Genomic DNA, 18,118 nt, shown 5'->3' with positions numbered 1-18,118 from the left:
TTAATTTCTGGGGAGTTTGATAGTGTATAGAATTTAACAATCTATTGTGGAGTGTTTTTTTTTTTTTTTTTTTATACTGTGTTTATGTATTTGTTGAAGTCATTTGGCCATAATGTGGTTTACAAGGGATAGGTTATAGCAGATGTCTCTGTTTAACACTTTTGGAGCTGTGTTTTATGTTGTGTTTGGTGGAATACTTTTATATTTACCTAGTTGTAGTATATGGGGTTGGAGCTGTGCTCATGGGGTCCTATCTGTGCCTACATTCATCTAACTTTGCCTTAGATTTGTTTATGTTTTTGGTCTGGATTATAACTTAATCCACTTTGTTACGTAAGTCTACACATCTGCTTCCTAACACCTTTCAAACAACTTTTCTTTTTAATTATGAATTCTTGTTGATTTTTATCACATATCAGCAAATCCTCTCTATTTATTTTTCTGTACCTTTCTCTGATCTAAATATCATTATCATGATGCCTCTCTCTCCTTTCACTCTCCCAGTGCAAGAAGTCCTATCTTTTTCAATCTTTCCTGATATGTCTTGTTGCTTAGATTTGGGTTCATCTTGGTTGCCGCCCTTTATATTCTATTTTCCTTGCATCTTTCTTTAAGAATGGTGACCACACCACTGCTATATATATATACATATACATATATATATATATACACACCAGTCTGAGACAAATCAGACATTCAATGATTTTCTTCATTGTATCCTTTTCCCTATAATGAAATAGCACTATATTTTTCAGCAAATTCCAAGTCTCTCCTATAATTCTTTTCTTTATGTGACTTTCTGATGACAGGTCATCCCTGAATAAAACCTATGAATCCTTTTCCTCTTTTCCCTTTACTATTGTTTCCTATTTCATATATTTTTAATGAAACATGATTTTCTTAACAATCTGCTTCTTTCTCCATCGATACTGACTTGTGTTTTTGCTTAACACCATACCTGACACTTACAGTGTTCTTAGAAGCTATAATTTGAGATGAATGTTAGCAAAGTATGCTAAGAATTTCCCAAAATCATTGGTTGTGGTAGCCATTAGATGCTCAATTTATGGGGCAGGCACACAGCACCACACGTAATGACCCCATGACCTTGTCTGTCAGGGTGTAGGAAATTCAAATGTCCATTCAAATGCCGGGATAAAAGAGGTGTGGGACTATCAGTGACCAAAAAATTGATGGTGTACCTATATATCATAAATATCCTTACACAGTTGACTGATGGAGTAACCAGTAGTGACTAAGTACGAAGGCAGCTGGCAGGGCTATGCCTGAATTCAAATGGCTCACCTTGTTGTGCAGAAATGCAGCAGAAGTAGCAGCTTGGCCTCTACATGATGAGCATCAAGAATGGGTGCTTCATTAAGATCATCAAGCAACACTTGGATGCAAACATGGTTTTCTCACTTGTGCACACTACACCACACCAGCTCTTCTCACATTACATTACGAAGGTATGTCTTGTGGAAACCCAAACACAACCTATTGTACTATACATACACAACCTGTTCATATCCACTGACTACAAATGTGCAACATTAATTTGTGCATAAAAGAATAAAGTCAACACATTTGAGATCCTATCCTGTCGAGTACTTCACTATTTGAGATGCTTGAAGTCCATGCAGCCCTTACTCTGCTGTTTTGCACATAAACCTCTAATGCAATGCCTTACAGACTCATTGCAAATGTTTCATCTTTCATGTACAATTTGATTACAAAAAGTCATCATTGAAAATGTAGGAAGGCATTGTCCACACTTGGAATACAAATGGGCAAAAAGATTATACATTCCTATTTGCCTTGTTGATACCAATTACACTACTGGTCGAAAAGGCAAGCAGGTTCAGTATTACTTGTTTCTTCTCTGGGACCTCTCTTGTCCTTCTAAGGGATAAACCACATTACCTGAAGGCTGTTCTTTTACCGAAGTAATTGTTGCCTTGCAGAAGAAGCAGTCTATGTGATTCATCAAGTGCTGAGTAATGCAAGCCCTGCAATGACAATCAACACAAATATTAATTCCCATGAAAAGTGTAAGGCATTGTGGGAGGTATTGCAGATATATGGAATAAGGGAAAAGCTGTTGAGTGCAGTAAATTTTTTTTACATGAGTATTACAGCCCCATCTCAGGTATTGGCTGCATGTTGTTGTGAGGTTAAAATTGTTCAGTAGCATGTAGCTGATACTTTAGGGTCTATATGGGGCACCCCTATGGACCAGTGCCACACATCATTTTGTCGGTAGTAGAAGAAATACCTATTCATAGAAAAATACCGCTGCTTTATTATACTGCAACTGTCCCTCCGTTATGCTGTACCCCCACTCTTAATACTGTATGTACCACTTCTCTGAATATACATTTCTTTTTTTTGTGTGGATATAGTACGGATGAGAGTAAAAGGGATCAGATAGGTAGTATGTTTGTGAGAAGACAGATGGATGTGTTGGCACTGGGTGAAAATAAGTTGAAAGGGAGGTGCAAGTTTCAGTTTGGGAGTGTAGTTGGGAGGGTGTCAGGAGTGAAGAGAGGATGAGGGAGAGAAGGGGTGGCTATACTAGTAAGAGAAGAGGTAAACGTGTGGTGGAGTGGAAGGAGGTTTCCTCAAGGTTAATGTGGATGAAGGTCAAACTCGGAAGAGAGATGTGGGTCTTTTGTAAGTGTATATGGGCCTGGTAGTGAGAGGAGTGTAAAGGAAAGGGAGGCTTTCTGGATAGATTTAAATGAGTGCATAGAGGATTTACAGAGAAATGTCAATGTAGTGGTATTGGGAGATCTCAATGTTAGGGTAGATGAACCAATAGACTGAGTGGTTGGGAAGTGTGGAGTTCCAGGAAGAAGTTGTAGTGGAGATTTGATGGTGGAGATGTGTCTAGAAAGAGAAATGATGATAGCAAACACAGCATTTAGGAAGAAAGTCAAGCATAAGTACACATGAGATAGGGTGGTGGATGGAAGGATGGTAGACAGGGCTTTAATGGACGATATAATGGTAACCAGAAGAGTAGGAAGAGTTTTGGATGTACATGTTCTTAGGGGAGAGAGTGGGTAAATATCAGATAATTTTTTGGTAGAAGGTAAGCTGAGAGTGGAGGATATATGGAGAAAGAGGAAAATGACAGAGGGTAGGGAGGTGCTTAAGTAAACTGCTTAAATGAGAAAGGGAGAAGTACAACCAGAAGCTGAGAGAAGAGGGAAGGAGTGAAGTATATAGTAGAACTAGGTGAGGAGGAATGGGGATGTTTCAAGGAGGGAGTCACAAGGTGTGCAAAGATAGTGTAGAACAAGGAAGACAGGAGAAAATAGAAGGAAGGGTAGCGAGTGGTGGGATGAAGCAAAGGTTGCAGAAGAGAAAAATCAAGTATTCACAGACCAGTTGCAAAATAGGACAAGAGAATCATATGACAGGTACAAAGAAAAGAGAAGAGAAGCAAAGTATAAGATGATGATGATGATATGGTTTAACGTCACACATTCCTCCTCTATTGGGAGGCTAGGATGGTGCCCCTCACAGAGGGCTTTGTAGTGTGGAATAAAGAAGGCAAAAAGGAGAGATGTGAAATGGGGTCAGAGTATATATATATATATATATATATATATATATATATATATATATATATATATATATATATATATATATATATATATATATATATATATATATTTTTTTTTTCTTCGCATTTCCCACTGCAGCTATCTTTCCTTCCCTATCCTCCTTCACATTCAGCAACTCCCTAAAATATTCTGCCCATCTTCCCCTCACTGCCATCTCTTCCATTATCAACTCTCCATCTGTACCTTTTACCTTTTCTTCCCTACTTGATTCGGCTCCTCTTCCTCTCTTAATTTCTTTCCAAAACATCTTTTTATTACTTTCAAAATTTTCTGTCATACTCCTACCCCATTTCACATCTGCTCTCCTCTTTGCCTCCTTTACCTTTTGCTTTACTTCTCTTTTCTTTTCTTTGTACGTCTCATATGACTCCCCTGTCCTCTTTTGTAACCAATCTGTGAATGCTCGCTTCTTCTCTTCTACAACCTTCTTTGTTTCCTCATCCCACCATTCACTACCCTTTCTTCTATTTCCCCCTGTCCTTCTTGTTCCACACACCATCCTTGCACACTTTAAGACTCCCTCCTTGAACCATCCCCATTCCTCCTCCACACCCATCTCTGCTCTATCCTTTACTCCTTCCCACTCCTCCTTCAGCTTCTTTTCGAGGAGAATGGAGGAGAAATAAGGATGGATGAGGTGAAGGCAGTTGTAAAGATAATGAAAGCAGGTAAGGCACCTGGTCTGGATGGATGTCATGCAGAATGTCTGAAAAAGGGAGGTTCAGTGATGGTGGACTGGTTGGTGAGGTTATTTAATGTTTGCTGGAGAGAGGGTAGAGTACCGGAGGACTGGAGTAGTGCCTGTATAGTTCCTCTTTACAAGGGAAAAGGGGACAAGTGTGAATGTAGTAGTTTCAGAGGGATTAGCCTGTTGAGTGTAGTAGGGAAGGCTTATGGGAGGATCTTAATTGAGAGGATTAGGAGAGGAACAGAAGGAGTAATTGGTGAGGAACAGTGTGGATTTAGGACAGGTAGAGGTTGTGTAGATCAGATCTTTGTGGTAAGACAGATATGTGAGAAAGCTATAGGAAAGGGGAAGGATGTTTTTTGGGATTTTATGGATCTGGAAAAGGCTTATGATAGGGTAGACAGAAAGGCACTGTGGGAGGTTATGCAGATTTATGGGATAGGAGGAAAGCTTTTGGGAGCTGTTAAGAGTTTTTATGATAGTAGTAGATCATGTGTCAGGATTGGAAATGGAGAGAGTGAGTGGTTTGAAGTAAAGGTGGGACTTTGTCAAGGATGCGTTATGTCGCCCTGGCTGTTCAACTTATACATGGATGGGGTGGTGCGAGAGGTGAATGCTAGGGTAGTGAGTCAGGGATTGGAGATGGTTAAAGAAAATGGAGAAAAGTGGGAGGTGAGCCAGCTGTTGTTTGCGGACGACACTGCGCTTGTGGCAGGGTCAGAGGAGGGATTGAGGAAGCTGGTGGCAGAGTTTGGGAGAGTATGTGATAGAAGAAAGCTAAAGATAAATGTGGGTAAAAGTAAGGTGATGAGATGTACAAGGGGTGAAAGTGGCAGTAGACTGGAAGTGAACATTAAGGGAGAGCGACTGGAGGAAGTGGATAGTTTTAGATACTTGGGTGCAAGTGTAGCAGGAAAAGGTGGAGTGAAGGTGGAGGTAGAATGTAGATTGAGAGAAGCGAGTAAATGCCTTGGTGGTTTAAAGAGTGTAATGAGGAATAGACATTTGGGAATGGATGCGAAGAGGAGACTGTATGAAGGAGTGATTGTGCCAACAGCACTGTATGGGGCAGAAACGTGGAACATAAGAAAAGAAGAGAGAAGGAGTTTAAATGTGTTTGAGATGAGGTGTCTGAGAAGTATGGTGGGGGTTACTAGGCTGGATAGAGTGAGAAATGAGGAGGTGAGGAGGAGAACAGGGGTGAAAAAGGATTTGGGAGATAGGGTTGATGAAAGAATATTAGGATGGTTTGGACACATGGAAAGAATGAGTGAAGAAAGACTAGTAAAAGAGGTATGGAAGGCAGATGTGGAGGGAGTGAACATGAGGGGACGTCCTAGGATGAGGTGGATGGATGGGGTGAAGGGGGCTTTGGGGAAGAGGGGAATGTCTGTTGAGGAAGGAAGGGAGAGGACGGAAGACAGAGGTGAGTGGAGAATGGTTGTATATGGATGATGTTGTGACTGCATGAGGAGGAATGGGCGGGGGGGTGGGGGGTGGGGTAGTATGTGTGAGTAAATTTTGATGCAGCCCGAAGGGATTTCTCCCCGTCCTCGCCTTATATACAAAGGGGGACGGAGAGGGGGGGTCGCCGATTAAATGAAGCGGCCTTGCTGTGGATGTACTGTGTCTTGCGACACTGCTTCTGACCCAGGGCGGTGGGCAGGGTGCTCAGATGAGAGGAAGGGTGGGAGGGGTGTGGAGTGTATTTAGGGATGAAATGGGTGGGAGTGTTTTTATGCCTTTCCCTTTTTGGCTACCTCCCTTGGAAGGGGGAAAAAGCCTTGGTATATGTATGTATGTATATATATATATATATATATATATATATATATATATATATATATATATATATATATATATATATATATATATATAAGCTTTTTATGCCACAGTCGGAGAAAAGAAGACACTAATGTCGAACGTTCTGTATATTTCGATCACTAACTGTGACCCTCTTCAGCAGAATGAATACATAGTGGAAGGCATATGCTTATATACAAAAATGTGAGGTGAGAAAAGGAACAAGCTCAGGTTACGTGACCGATGCTCCGCAGGTCGCGTGGGGTTTTGTGACCTTGGAGTACATGAGGTAGCACATGGCTGACTGCTGAGGTAGTGATGCAGTCAGGTGACCACTGGCCATTTGATATATTAAAATTAGGTAAAAATTTGATTAGGGAAGACTCAATTATTTTCCTTTTGAAGCTACATGTTGATCTATAGATTATTTCAGCATCTTCCCAATTCATGCGGTGATCTTTATTGGCAATATGCTGAAATACCGCGGAATTTAATTGACCATATCTAACAGAATTTTTATGTTCTTTAATTCTGGTTGCCAAATCTCTTCCAGTTTGTCCCCAATAGACATAATCACAATCTAAGCACGGCAACTTATATACACCTGGGTTAATGTCACTTGATGGTCTACGGTGTACATTAACTATTTTCCTAAACAGTGTATTAGGATAATTGAAGATGACATTGATGTTTTCTTTAGGTAATGATTGGGACATTTCATTTATGGAATCATTATAGGGTAATTTTATACATTTATTATCCCATTTGTGTTTGTTAGTAGAGTGGGGAGTAGATTTGTGGAAACTTATTTTAGCCTTGCTAAGGGCTTTTTGTAAAAACCAATCCGGGTATCCTAATCTTGTAAGTTGTTTTCTTATGGTTGATATTTCTGTATCTAAATATTGTGAGCTGCAAATTCTTAGTGCTCGTAAAAATAGGCCCGAAGCAGCTCACAATATTTAGTAACCCCCATCATACTTCTCAGACACCTCATCTCAAGCACATTCAAACTCCTCTCTTCCTCTTTTATGTTCCATGTTTCTGCTCCATACAGTGCTGTTGGCACAATCACTCCTTCATACAGTCTCCTCTTAGCACCCATTCCCAAATGTCTATTCCTCATTACACTCTTCAATCCACCAAGGCATTTACTTGCTTCTCTCAATCTACATTCTACCTCCACCTTCACTCCACCTTTTCCTGCCACATTTGCACCCAAGTATCTAAAACTATCCACTTCCTTATAAAGGAGGTACTCAAAGTCAAAAGGCATAATTCCACTCCTGCCCATTTCATCCCCACCCACTCCACACACATTCACCACCCCTCCCTCCCCCTTTTCTTGGCTCCTCCTGGATGAGAAGTCATCCCTGTCTCTTGCCCAATGTGGTCAGAAGCAATGCAGCAAGACAGAGAACACCCACAGCAAGGCTACTTCATTTACTCAACAACCCTCCTCTCTGCCCCCTCATGCAGAAAAAGAGAAGATGGGGAGAAATCCTTTTAGGCTGCGTCAAAATGTCTTTCACACAAGATACCCACGCTAATTACAAGTCAAGTAACAACTATGAAATATTTTCACTCTTGGATGAGCATGAATGCCTTTGTTGGAACTTAGAGTCAAGATTGTATGCCCTTACCACCATCACACTTTAACTGTCATCAAGCTTCTCACCTCCAGATGTCATGAGGTCACCATGCTCCCCTTAATATCAACTACAATAAAAAATCATAATGTGATGCTTGCTTGGTAGCAAGCAATCTCATAGTGATGAGAGAGAGGAGAGAGGAGATGAAAGGAGAGAGGAGATATGAGGAGACAAGAGGCAAGAGGGGAGGAGAGAGAAGAGAGAGAGAGAGAAGAGAGAGAGAGAAAGAGACAATATATATATATATATATATATATATATATATATATAGAGAGAGAGAGAAGAGAGAGAGAGAGAGGAGACAGAGAGAGAGAGAGAGAGGAGACAGAGAGAGAGAGAGAGGAGACAGAGAGAGAGAGGAGACAGAGAGAGAGAGGAGACAGAGAGAGAGAGGAGACAGAGAGAGAGAGAGAGAGAGAGAGAGAGAGAGAGAGAGAGAGAGAGAGAGAGAGAGAGTGAGAGAGAGAGAAACAGAAAACAAAGAGAAAGAAAACAAGAAAAAAGAGAGAAAGAGAAGAGTGAGAGTGAAAATGGAAGAGATGGAAGGAGGGAGGGAGGAAGGAAGGGAGGGAGAGAGACAGACAGAAAGAAAAGCTATAAGGATAAAGAAAAAGAGAAAAAGCATAGAATGATCAGAAAAAATAGACTGCCTCTGATTTACAATGTTACCATTCCCAAGATGAGTGAAGTAAAGGTTCTTACCTGCATGAGGTATGCCCACAAGGAATAAAAAGGGTGGTGGCAGCTTTGGCATAGCAGATGGTGCAGAGGGAGTCATCATCCTCTTCAGCAATGCTGGACTCTTGTTTGGTTTTTACATAGCTTTGTTCCAAGTGTCTTACCACCTCTTCTACCAACTGAATCTCCTCTTCTGACACATGACCTGGGTCTATACAAAATATAAGTAAATGTTCATTTTAACTGGGCATGGAAAGCATGATATATATGCACCAAAAGCCTTTTTACCCTTGCAAGGAGGGTTGAGTCAAACTACTCACACACCCTAAACAATACTTATACATACCCTTCCATCCTAACAAAAATATGAATGAAGGATCATCCCTGTCCCCCACCACACTTCTCAGGTTAATGTAGCAACAATGGTTCCATAGCAAGTCCCAACAGCTTAAGCCTATTTACCCACACCATTTCTTTATATAGTGACGCCCTCTTCATTCACTTGAAATAATAAATCTGTTGCCTCTGGTCTCTTTTGCAGAAGACCCACAGCCTCCAGAAAACCAGCAACAACCTCTGATCAGGACCATAATTCACTTAAGAGAAGAGATGTAATAATTCATGAGCTGTGTCCTATCTTTATCAATTTATAACCATTCTCTGTTCACTCGTACATTTTCCACACCCCTCCTTGCTCAACAAATGTTCCTCTAGCTTAAGAGAGGGAATGTGCCCTTTTTTTCTTTTCAATTTCAACTGTATTTTTTACACCCAGTTACAAAGGACCAGTCCTTATCTATCTATCTATATACCAAGGGTTTTCCCCCCCCTATAATACAGTACAGACAACAGTTCATAGTCTCTTCTCAGAAAGATCTGTAGGAGGGCCTGAAGACTGTTGCCAGCCACTGTGGGACTGCACTTTTTCCACTTAATCAAATTCAAGGCAGCAAATTACTATTGTTATATCTGAATATTGAATGAAAATATATCTTGCACAAAAGCACAGAATACAATACTATAATATACTGGGTAATATGCATTGAACTTACACTGCTGAAGTGAAAATCTTGTTCCTGATGTTGAATTGGATGAGTTGGATGAGGATGGCGTACTGCTGGAATTGGAGGGGTGTGTGGAAAATGAAGTGGAAGATGAGGACGAGGATGAGGAAGAGGAGGAGGAAGAAGAGGAGGAGGAGGAGGAGGAAGAGGAGGAAGAGGAGGAAAATGGTGAGGAGGGGTCTCCTTTTACAGCATCCTGGCCACCCAAGAGCTGGTAGACTGACGTTAACTCAAAGCTGGATTCATTTAGCAATGTTCTGGTAGCAACATGTTTACTATCACCTGAAAAAGAATGATCATTAATGTACTTCCCATACAAGCTTCACCTGTGTTTTATATGAATGCATGCAGTCATATCAGTGGACCCCGAAATTCAAAACAATTTCATAATAGCTGATTTCACAAAGTAGAGTTCTTACTTTAAGCTTAAAATCTTATTGAAACCCTACCCATGAAGCAGTTGGGAGAGGAAAGAAAAATCATACCACCAAAACAGCAGAGCAACATCATCATCAAGGACTTCTCCAAAACTACTTTCAGGGCAAAAGCTTCAGAAAATACAAAGATAACCATAAAGATATGCAAAACACCTGACACTGATACCATCCCTCTCTTTTCCAACAATGGTATACATACTCATACATATATCGACAGGCTTTTCCACCTTATAACAGGGGTGGCCAAATCAAACCAAACACCCACACCACACCTATCTTACTGTCCCTCCCATGAATCTCATGGATGAAGGGCCCTGAACATTGTTTATGTGTGTGTTTGTTTGTGCGCGTGTGTCAAAGTCAAATTATACACTCATCCCAACCATCCAAATCCCATTCATTGCTCTTCCCATCTTAGCATCTCAGCATTCCTTAACATCTTAGTATTTAATTTATGGATGAAATCATCTGTCTCCTACCACACTACTCATGTCTCCCTTCACCCAATCCATTTACCACATTCTTGTTTTTCCTATCAAGTAAACTCCATCTACTATCCACTTCTACTTCCCACCCTCTTTCAGCTAGTTATTCCTCATTCAGCCTTTCTGTATGTTCAAATCATCTCAGTACGCTTAGATCACATCTCTTTCCATCTCCATCTTTGCCTCATTTCCACATTTCTTAATCATCATGGATATACTATCTATATCTATATACCAAGGGCTTCGTCCCCCTTCTATGGTAGGTACATACATATACCAATGGCTTTTCCCCCTTTACAAGGGAGGTAGCCAAAGTCAAAGGTATAAATCCACTTCCACCCATTTCACCCCCACATACTCCACTCCCATTCACCACCCTTCCTTCCCTCTTTTCTTGGCTCCCCCTGGATGATGGATCATCCTTGTATCTTCCACACTGCCCTGGGTCAGAAGCAATGTAGCAAGACACAACTACCTACCTTATATGAAAATATAAGGTAGGTAGCCAAGTCAAAAGGCACTTATCCACTCCTACCCATTCCATTCCCATCCATTACCCTTTACTCCTTATCATCTTAGCTCCCCTGGGTCAGAATATATGGATATACCAAGTTAATGACCTGAATTGGAGATAATAATGCATCACTGATAGATAAAATTACTCATGAAGAACTTTGCATTGCTACTTACACTGCTTTAAATCCTGCTTGATGAGTGAAGTCAAAAGTCCAGTCACTGCTGTCAGGATAGGATAATGGTGGATAGACTCCAGACCAGGAATTTCCAGACTAACTACATGACTGAAGCACCCTGACCAGCCACTAACACGATTAAGCATTTGCCACAACAGCTGTTTCAGAAAAAATACACATAAATACTTGTTTAATGCTAATGTTCAATGACAAATAAGATGTGTATGCAATTGGTAGTTGCCAATGAATCTATCAAAAGAAACACCACATAAGGATTGAGCCTTTATTTGTACAACATTTCACTTCTTAGAGCTTTATCATGTACATCATGTACTTGATAAAGCTTTAGCAAGTGAAACATCATACTAATAAAGGCTCTGTCCTCACATGGCAGTTCTCTTAACAAACAATTAAAATACATATCCTATATGCAGACACTGCGTGCAAATCATAAATATGCATGAAGATATGTTCTGTCACAAATGGCAGTTTTTCCAAGGATGCAACATGTTCAACAAACTATACACATCAATTAATGGATGATAATGATGGGGGGGGGGGGGTCTGCTCTGTAATTTTTTGGGTAGATGTGTGGGGAGGGTCACCATGTGATGGAGCAGTGGAGGTAAACCAGCTGTGGTTGTTCCACCCTGTTATGAAGGTGCTGTGTCTTGCTGGATTGCTTCTCACCCAAACATTGGCATAGGACAAGGGTGACCATTTATCTGAAGACTAAAATGGAAGGGATGTCACGTATTCCAAAGTATCACGTGATTTCTTTCATGGTGTGGTGCACGTACTTTCACCCCCCCCCTCACACACCTGGCCAAGTTGACCCAGCCAGGGTCAGAGCAGGTCAGGTCTTGGCTAATTACCTTGGGTCAAGACGGGCCGTAGCCATTAGCGTCGGGGCACATTGCCAGGTTGTGTTTTGTTTTTCTATATTTTTAATGTGGAATGTTCTTTCCTTCTGTGTGTGACCAGATTACTTTTAACTGGTCATTTGTGCATTCCTTTTTGTATTTATGTTGTATTTCTGTGTCCAGACGTGCGCTGTGTCGCACAATCCTGGACACCTTGAATTTTTGTAATCTTAATTTTACCATCATATGGCAACATTCAATCTCCCGACTGACTGGTTTGGGTCAGATATGTCGTTGATGTTGCCATACAATTGTATATTATATACATTTTTATTATGTTAGAATTAAGATTTATTTTGTATGTATGGATTTGCATATATGTTTTGTGTAGGTTCCTTTGAAAAGCTTATATGGGATTAGGGTTCTAGGCCGTATCTTTCTATGCTGTATCTAAGCAAAATATGGAAAATATTCCTCTCTGTCTTTAATGGCAGTCATGACCACCTCAGGTCATGGCGCCTTTAAAAGTAGGAACCCCCTTTGCTTCTAGTTTTTTTTTTTTCGTCTTCTCTGCAATGAGGCAGATCGCTCTCGTCTCCTTGAGGGAGACATTTCCCCCCTGTCACCTAAGGTGTGCAAGGCACCTAGGTAGTACATACATACATACATATATCAAGGCTTTTTTCCCCTTTCAAGGGAGGTAGCCAAAAAGGGAAAGCCATAAAAACACTCCCACCCATTTCATCCCTAAATACACTCCACACCCCTCCCACCCTCCCTCTCATCTGAGCACCTCCTGGATGACGGGTCATCCCTGCACCTTGCCCACCACCCTGGGTCAGAAGCAGTGTCACAAGACACAGCACATCCACAGCAAGGCCGCTTCATTTAATCGGCGACCCCCCCTCTCCGTCCCCCCTTGCATATAAGGAGAGGACGGGGAGAAATCCCTTTGGGCTGCGTCAAAATTTACTTACACATACTACCTCACCCCCCATCCCCCCGCCCATTCCTCCTCATGCAATCACAACATCATCCATATACAACCATTCTCCACTCACCTCTGTCTTCCGTCCTCTCCCTTCCTTCCTCAACAGACATTTCCCCTCTGCCCCAAAGACCCCTTCACCCCATCCATCCATCTCCTCCTAGGACCGCCCTTCATTTTCACTCCCTCCACATCTGCCTTCCATACCTCGTTTACTAGTCTTTCTTCACTCATTCTTTCCATGTGTCCAAACCATCCTAATATTCTTTCATCAACCCTATCTCCCAGCTCCTTTTTCACCCCTGTTCTCCTCCTCACCTCCTCATTTCTCACTCTATCCAGCCTAGTAACCCCCACCATACTTCTCAGACACCACATCTCAAACACATTCAAACTCCTACTCTCTTCTTCACTTATGTTCCACGATTCTGCCCCATACAGTGCTGTTGGCACAATCACTCTTTCATACAGTCTCCTCTTCGCATCTATTCCTAAATGTCTATTCCTCATTACACTCTTTAATCCACCAAGGCATTTACTCGCTTCTCTCAATCTACATTCTACCTCCACCTTCACTCCACCTTTTCCTGCTACACTTGCACCCAAGTATCTAAAACTATCCACTTCCTCCAGTCGCTCTCCCTTAATGTTCACTTCCAGTCTACTGCCACTTTCACCCCTTGTACATCTCATCACCTTACTTTTACCCACATTTATCTTTAGCTTTCTTCTATCACATACTCTCCCAAACTCTGCCACCAGCTTCCTCAATCCCTCCTCTGACCCTGCCACAAGCGCAGTGTCGTCCGTGGTAGTACCGTAAGTATTTATTTTGTGTGTGAGGTGTAGGATCCCCTTTTGGAGATATCAATTGTGGACCTGGTGTGTCGGTAGGCTTTTGCCAGTGTTCCTTTTTATTAACCCTGTTGGAATTTTCCTTTCCCTTTTTGGGTTAGATTAAATTTTTAGACGTGTCAATTTTTAGGCTTTGTCTTATAAATCTCTCGTGGGCGACCTACTTTGTTTCCTATTTTTGGGATAGGTTTTGAGTTGAACTTGTCGATTAGACTTTTGGTTCATCTTACTTAAGCGCCATTATTATTACGGGGTTTTATAATTTTTCCTTCGGTCACATTTTGGGGAAATTAGAATGTAGGAGGGTCTTTCTGGCTTGTCCTTTTCTTACCCATATGAGTCCTATTCTAGTTTCATTTTTTTCATTAAGTGATGTAAATTGTACCTTTGTGTTAATAACAGTTTTTGCATAGTTTTGAATTCAATCAATTCTATTCGGGTTATATCTCACGTGAATTTCATTTTTAATTTTTAATTTTTAATACTACTGTAATCTTAATGTTATGACCAAAAAGTGTGATATTTCATACAGTGATCGTTTTAAGTCAGATGTGTATAAGGTTGGGGTTTGTTTATTTGATTTACTTCTTGTTGTAAATAAATTGTAAAAACTTACCTCTCTTTTAAAGAACCTGGACACGAGTGGACAGGGGTTTGGGGATTATAAATCGACTCTTAACGAGAGGCGTGCTTTTTGCCATTCTCATCTTAAAATCTTCCCTCCTCCATCGCCACACCGTGACAGGGACAAGAAATGGCTTTTGGATGGGAGTGGTAGAATTCAGCCACCTCCCTTATAAGGAGGAAAGGGCCTTTGATATATGTCAACTATTGCCTCAAGTTTCACTTACTGGAAAACCTGCAGCCCTACAGTGGCTGGCAACAGATCTCTTTGGGAAGAAACAATGGGCTATTGTCTGAGCTTTATCAATGTGGGATGATTGCTATTTCACTGGCTAAAAGTGGTAGGGAGAGGACAGCAGTTGCTGGTCATCAGCTCTCCATGTGTGAAAAAGTGTAAGAAATACAGCTGAAGTTATAAAGAGATATCTTGGGTCCAGTCCAAAGATCCTGTGTCAGCCCCTCAGGGGTGCACCTCCTGATGTAGGTGAGGGGGGGTGTCCTTGGGTGAAAGTGGTAGAGGGAAGGGAGTTGCTGGTCATCAGCTCTCTATGTGTGAAAAAGTGTAATACATGCATTTGAAGTTGATGGGTTTTGGAAATGAGCAGCTGTGCTGTCCATCTTGCAGGACCACCACATGCAAGTACCTGTCACTGGTCTATGAGCATAATGTGATTCATGAAAATGATTTGGTTTATTGTTGTGAAACTCCCCCACACACCCCTGTCAGGAGGCTAGGACGGTACCCCTTAACCACTTCGGTATGACGATGCCTACGTAGGCGTCATCAGGTGCATGTAGGTATATGAGGATGCTGGTGTTGGCATCTTGATTATATTTTTTGTAGTTATACATGAGTTACCCCCGGATTCTATGAACTGGTTTGATCACGTTTTCTGTGTTTATTATTACTCAGAGTAAAAGAGACCAAGTATTACAGCAGTGACTCTGTTTTATAATGCAAGTAGTGTGATGCAAATTATATATGGCAGCCGATACTGCCTGTGAAAATTTGAGTTGTACTGAAGTGGTTAAAGAGGCATTTGTAGCATGAAATTTAATTAACCATGTCCTTGGTTCAACTTGCCAGTGGCAGGTTTCAAATCCCCATCACCTCAACCTCCATCACAAGTAGTGACACCCTAACCCACTCAGGCAGCTACAAACTAAAACAATTAAGAGTGGATGGGTGGGCATGTTTACATGTTAACAAATTTACAGCAATGGGCTGCTGCCACTGCATTTTATCAAGTAAAAGTGGACAAGGGTTTTGAAGTCACCTCACCAGCTCTATTGAGAAATATACTAAGGAATTAATGTAATATTTTATGAGCACAACAAGCAAGAAACCAAAAATGAATTCCGTGACTGGGAGGGCACATTTACAAATTTTGCAGCTATGGGCTACTGCCCCACCATTTTGTTAAATTAACCTGGACATGGGTTTTCACATGAACCCCACCAGCTATACTTGGGCACCTAGCCAGTGAGACTACAAATAACAGCTGACAACCATGGGACACTTTTCAAAATTGTTAAGTACTTCTACCTTTTGGATAATGTGCCTACAGACCAGAACATTTTTGGAATGGGATTATATATTTCTTAAGAGTGCCATAAAATCAGATTTTCAAAACACTGGATTCCAAAAGAATGTACTTTTACTGTATACCAAAGGCTCTTTCCCTTTAACAAGGTGGGTGGCCAAATCAAAGCAGACACCCATCTCACACACACTAAAACCCAATTAATATCCCTTCAATTTCAGTACATCATGGATGAAGGATCATCCCTCCTCCCTGTTATATTGTGGGGGTCCCAGGGATGTAAAAGTTTACTTGAACAATGCAAATAAGAAAGACATATCTCAAGATACCTTAAAAGTTCAAAAGTTACAAATTCCATACATACAGAGATGAACTTACTTTGCACAACCTTGACAGTAGTATTTCTGAGTTTGGCCGGGAGCGATCAACAAACAGCTGTGGAGCCAAGTTGACAATCATCTCTATAACTCGTAATAGTGCTAAGGCAAGGTCAAAGCAAGTGGCACATATACGCAACTGGCGGGAATCGATAAATACTCTTTCTGGACGGTTGGAAGCATTCTGTATCTGTTGGGGATGAATTAAAATTAATAGTATATGAAGACACATACAGCCTACAGCTATCTCCACTATTTCATCTCTATTTTTTAACCTCTAGTTACTTAATATATAAGACCTTTAAAATTATACAGGAAAAACATCACCTTCTGTCCTTGGAATAATCATTGTGAAGGATTTATAAGACTGACAAAAGTAATATGGTTGGTTAGTGGTCAATTGGGCAAAAGGGAGGGATAGGAAGGGGAGAGGGAGATAAAGAAGGAAAAATGTGAGGTAATCTTATTAGCAGAGTTGAGATTTTCTCCAGAGAGAAAGAATGAGAGACAGAGAGAGAGAGATAGAGAGAATGTGTGTATTTACCTAGTTGTATTATACGGGAAGGGAGCTATGCTCGTGGTGACCCGTCTTTGTATCTCTCAGCATCAAGTTTTTTCTTAACCCCTTCGATACGATGACGCCTACGTAGGCGTCATGAGGAGCAAGTGGGTACACAAGGATGCCGATGTCGGCGTCTTGATTATATATATTGTAGTTGTACCTGCATGACCCCCATACTCTGTAAACTCGCTTCATCATATTTTCTATGGTTATCAAAATTCAAGGGTGAAAGAGAACGAGCAATACAGCGGTAACTTTGTTTTTTATAATGCGAGTATTATGACGCAGCATCACACATCTGGCAGCTAATGCTGCCCGCAAGATTTTGGCCCGTATTGAAGGGGTTAAAATCTTGAATAGTGTTTACACACACTGTTTCTTTGTCTAATTTGTTCCAAGTATCTATCACTCTGTATGGGAAACTGTTTTTTTCTTCAGATCTTTTCTGTGATGATCTTTTTTTAGTTTCTCTTCGTGTCCTCTCGTTTTCCCATTGTTTGTCCCATTTCAATAAAAAGTCATTCTTATCTAAGATTTCCATTCCTTTCATTATTCTATAGTCTCCTCTTTCCCTTCTTTGTTCCAGAGTTGGTAATTCTAATTTGGACAGTCTTTGCTCATATGTCATTTCGGAAAGAGTTGGTGATAGTTTTGGTGTTGCTCTTTGTATTCTCTCTAATTTTTCTAGATTCTTTTTGGTACTGGGTGTCCATAGTGTTGCTGCGTACTCAAGTTTTGGTCTTATTAGTGGTTAGAATTTTTTTATCATTTCCTTGTCCAAAAAACAAATGCCACATTTATTTACCTCAATAAATTGTAGGTTTCTCCGACTATTTTATCAATATGCTTATCCAGTGTCATGTCCTTCCTTGATTATCACTCCAAAATCTTTCTCCGAGTTTACTTTTTTAACCTCCTCTTCACAAATTTTGTAATCTTTCGATATTCTGTTTTTACTTTTTTCCAAATTCCATTATACTACATTTCTTAATATTGAATTTTGCTTCCTATTTTTGAGTCCATTTCCAGATCTTGTCCAAGTCTTGTTGTAATGAGTTGCAGTCTTCCTCCGTTTTACCTAGTTGTATTATATGGGAAGGGAACTATGCTCATCTTTGTATCTTTCAGCATCAAGTTTGTTCTTAAATTCTTGAATAGTGTTTGCACACACTGTTCC

At 40.7% G+C, this 18,118-nt stretch overlaps 1 protein-coding gene across 5 annotated transcripts in view; it reads right to left on the bottom strand.

Annotated features, from left to right (window-relative positions):
• Window positions 1-602: 602 nt before the first annotated feature.
• LOC143037426 (E3 ubiquitin-protein ligase RNF123-like) overlaps window positions 603-18,118 on the bottom strand; it is an 87,946-nt gene continuing 70,430 nt past the window's right edge. For all 5 annotated transcript variants that reach the window (XM_076205610.1, XM_076205609.1, XM_076205608.1 and 2 more), the window contains 5 exons: window positions 16,381-16,569; window positions 11,127-11,286; window positions 9,503-9,796; window positions 8,475-8,661; window positions 603-2,009 (listed from right to left, as the gene is read on the bottom strand). In XM_076205610.1, coding sequence (XP_076061725.1) covers window positions 1,868-2,009; window positions 8,475-8,661; window positions 9,503-9,796; window positions 11,127-11,286; window positions 16,381-16,569 — 972 coding nt within the window. In that variant the 3' untranslated portion in view covers window positions 603-1,867. The remainder of the gene's footprint in view (window positions 2,010-8,474; window positions 8,662-9,502; window positions 9,797-11,126; window positions 11,287-16,380; window positions 16,570-18,118) is intronic.

Source organism: Oratosquilla oratoria, chromosome 22 (assembly GCF_046742065.1).
Source record: "Oratosquilla oratoria isolate Oo_2021 chromosome 22, ASM4674206v1, whole genome shotgun sequence".
Taxonomy (NCBI): Eukaryota; Metazoa; Arthropoda; class Malacostraca; order Stomatopoda; family Squillidae; genus Oratosquilla; species Oratosquilla oratoria.
The sequence above is the reverse complement of the archived record's forward strand: the minus strand, read 5'-3'. Positions and strand labels throughout refer to the sequence as shown.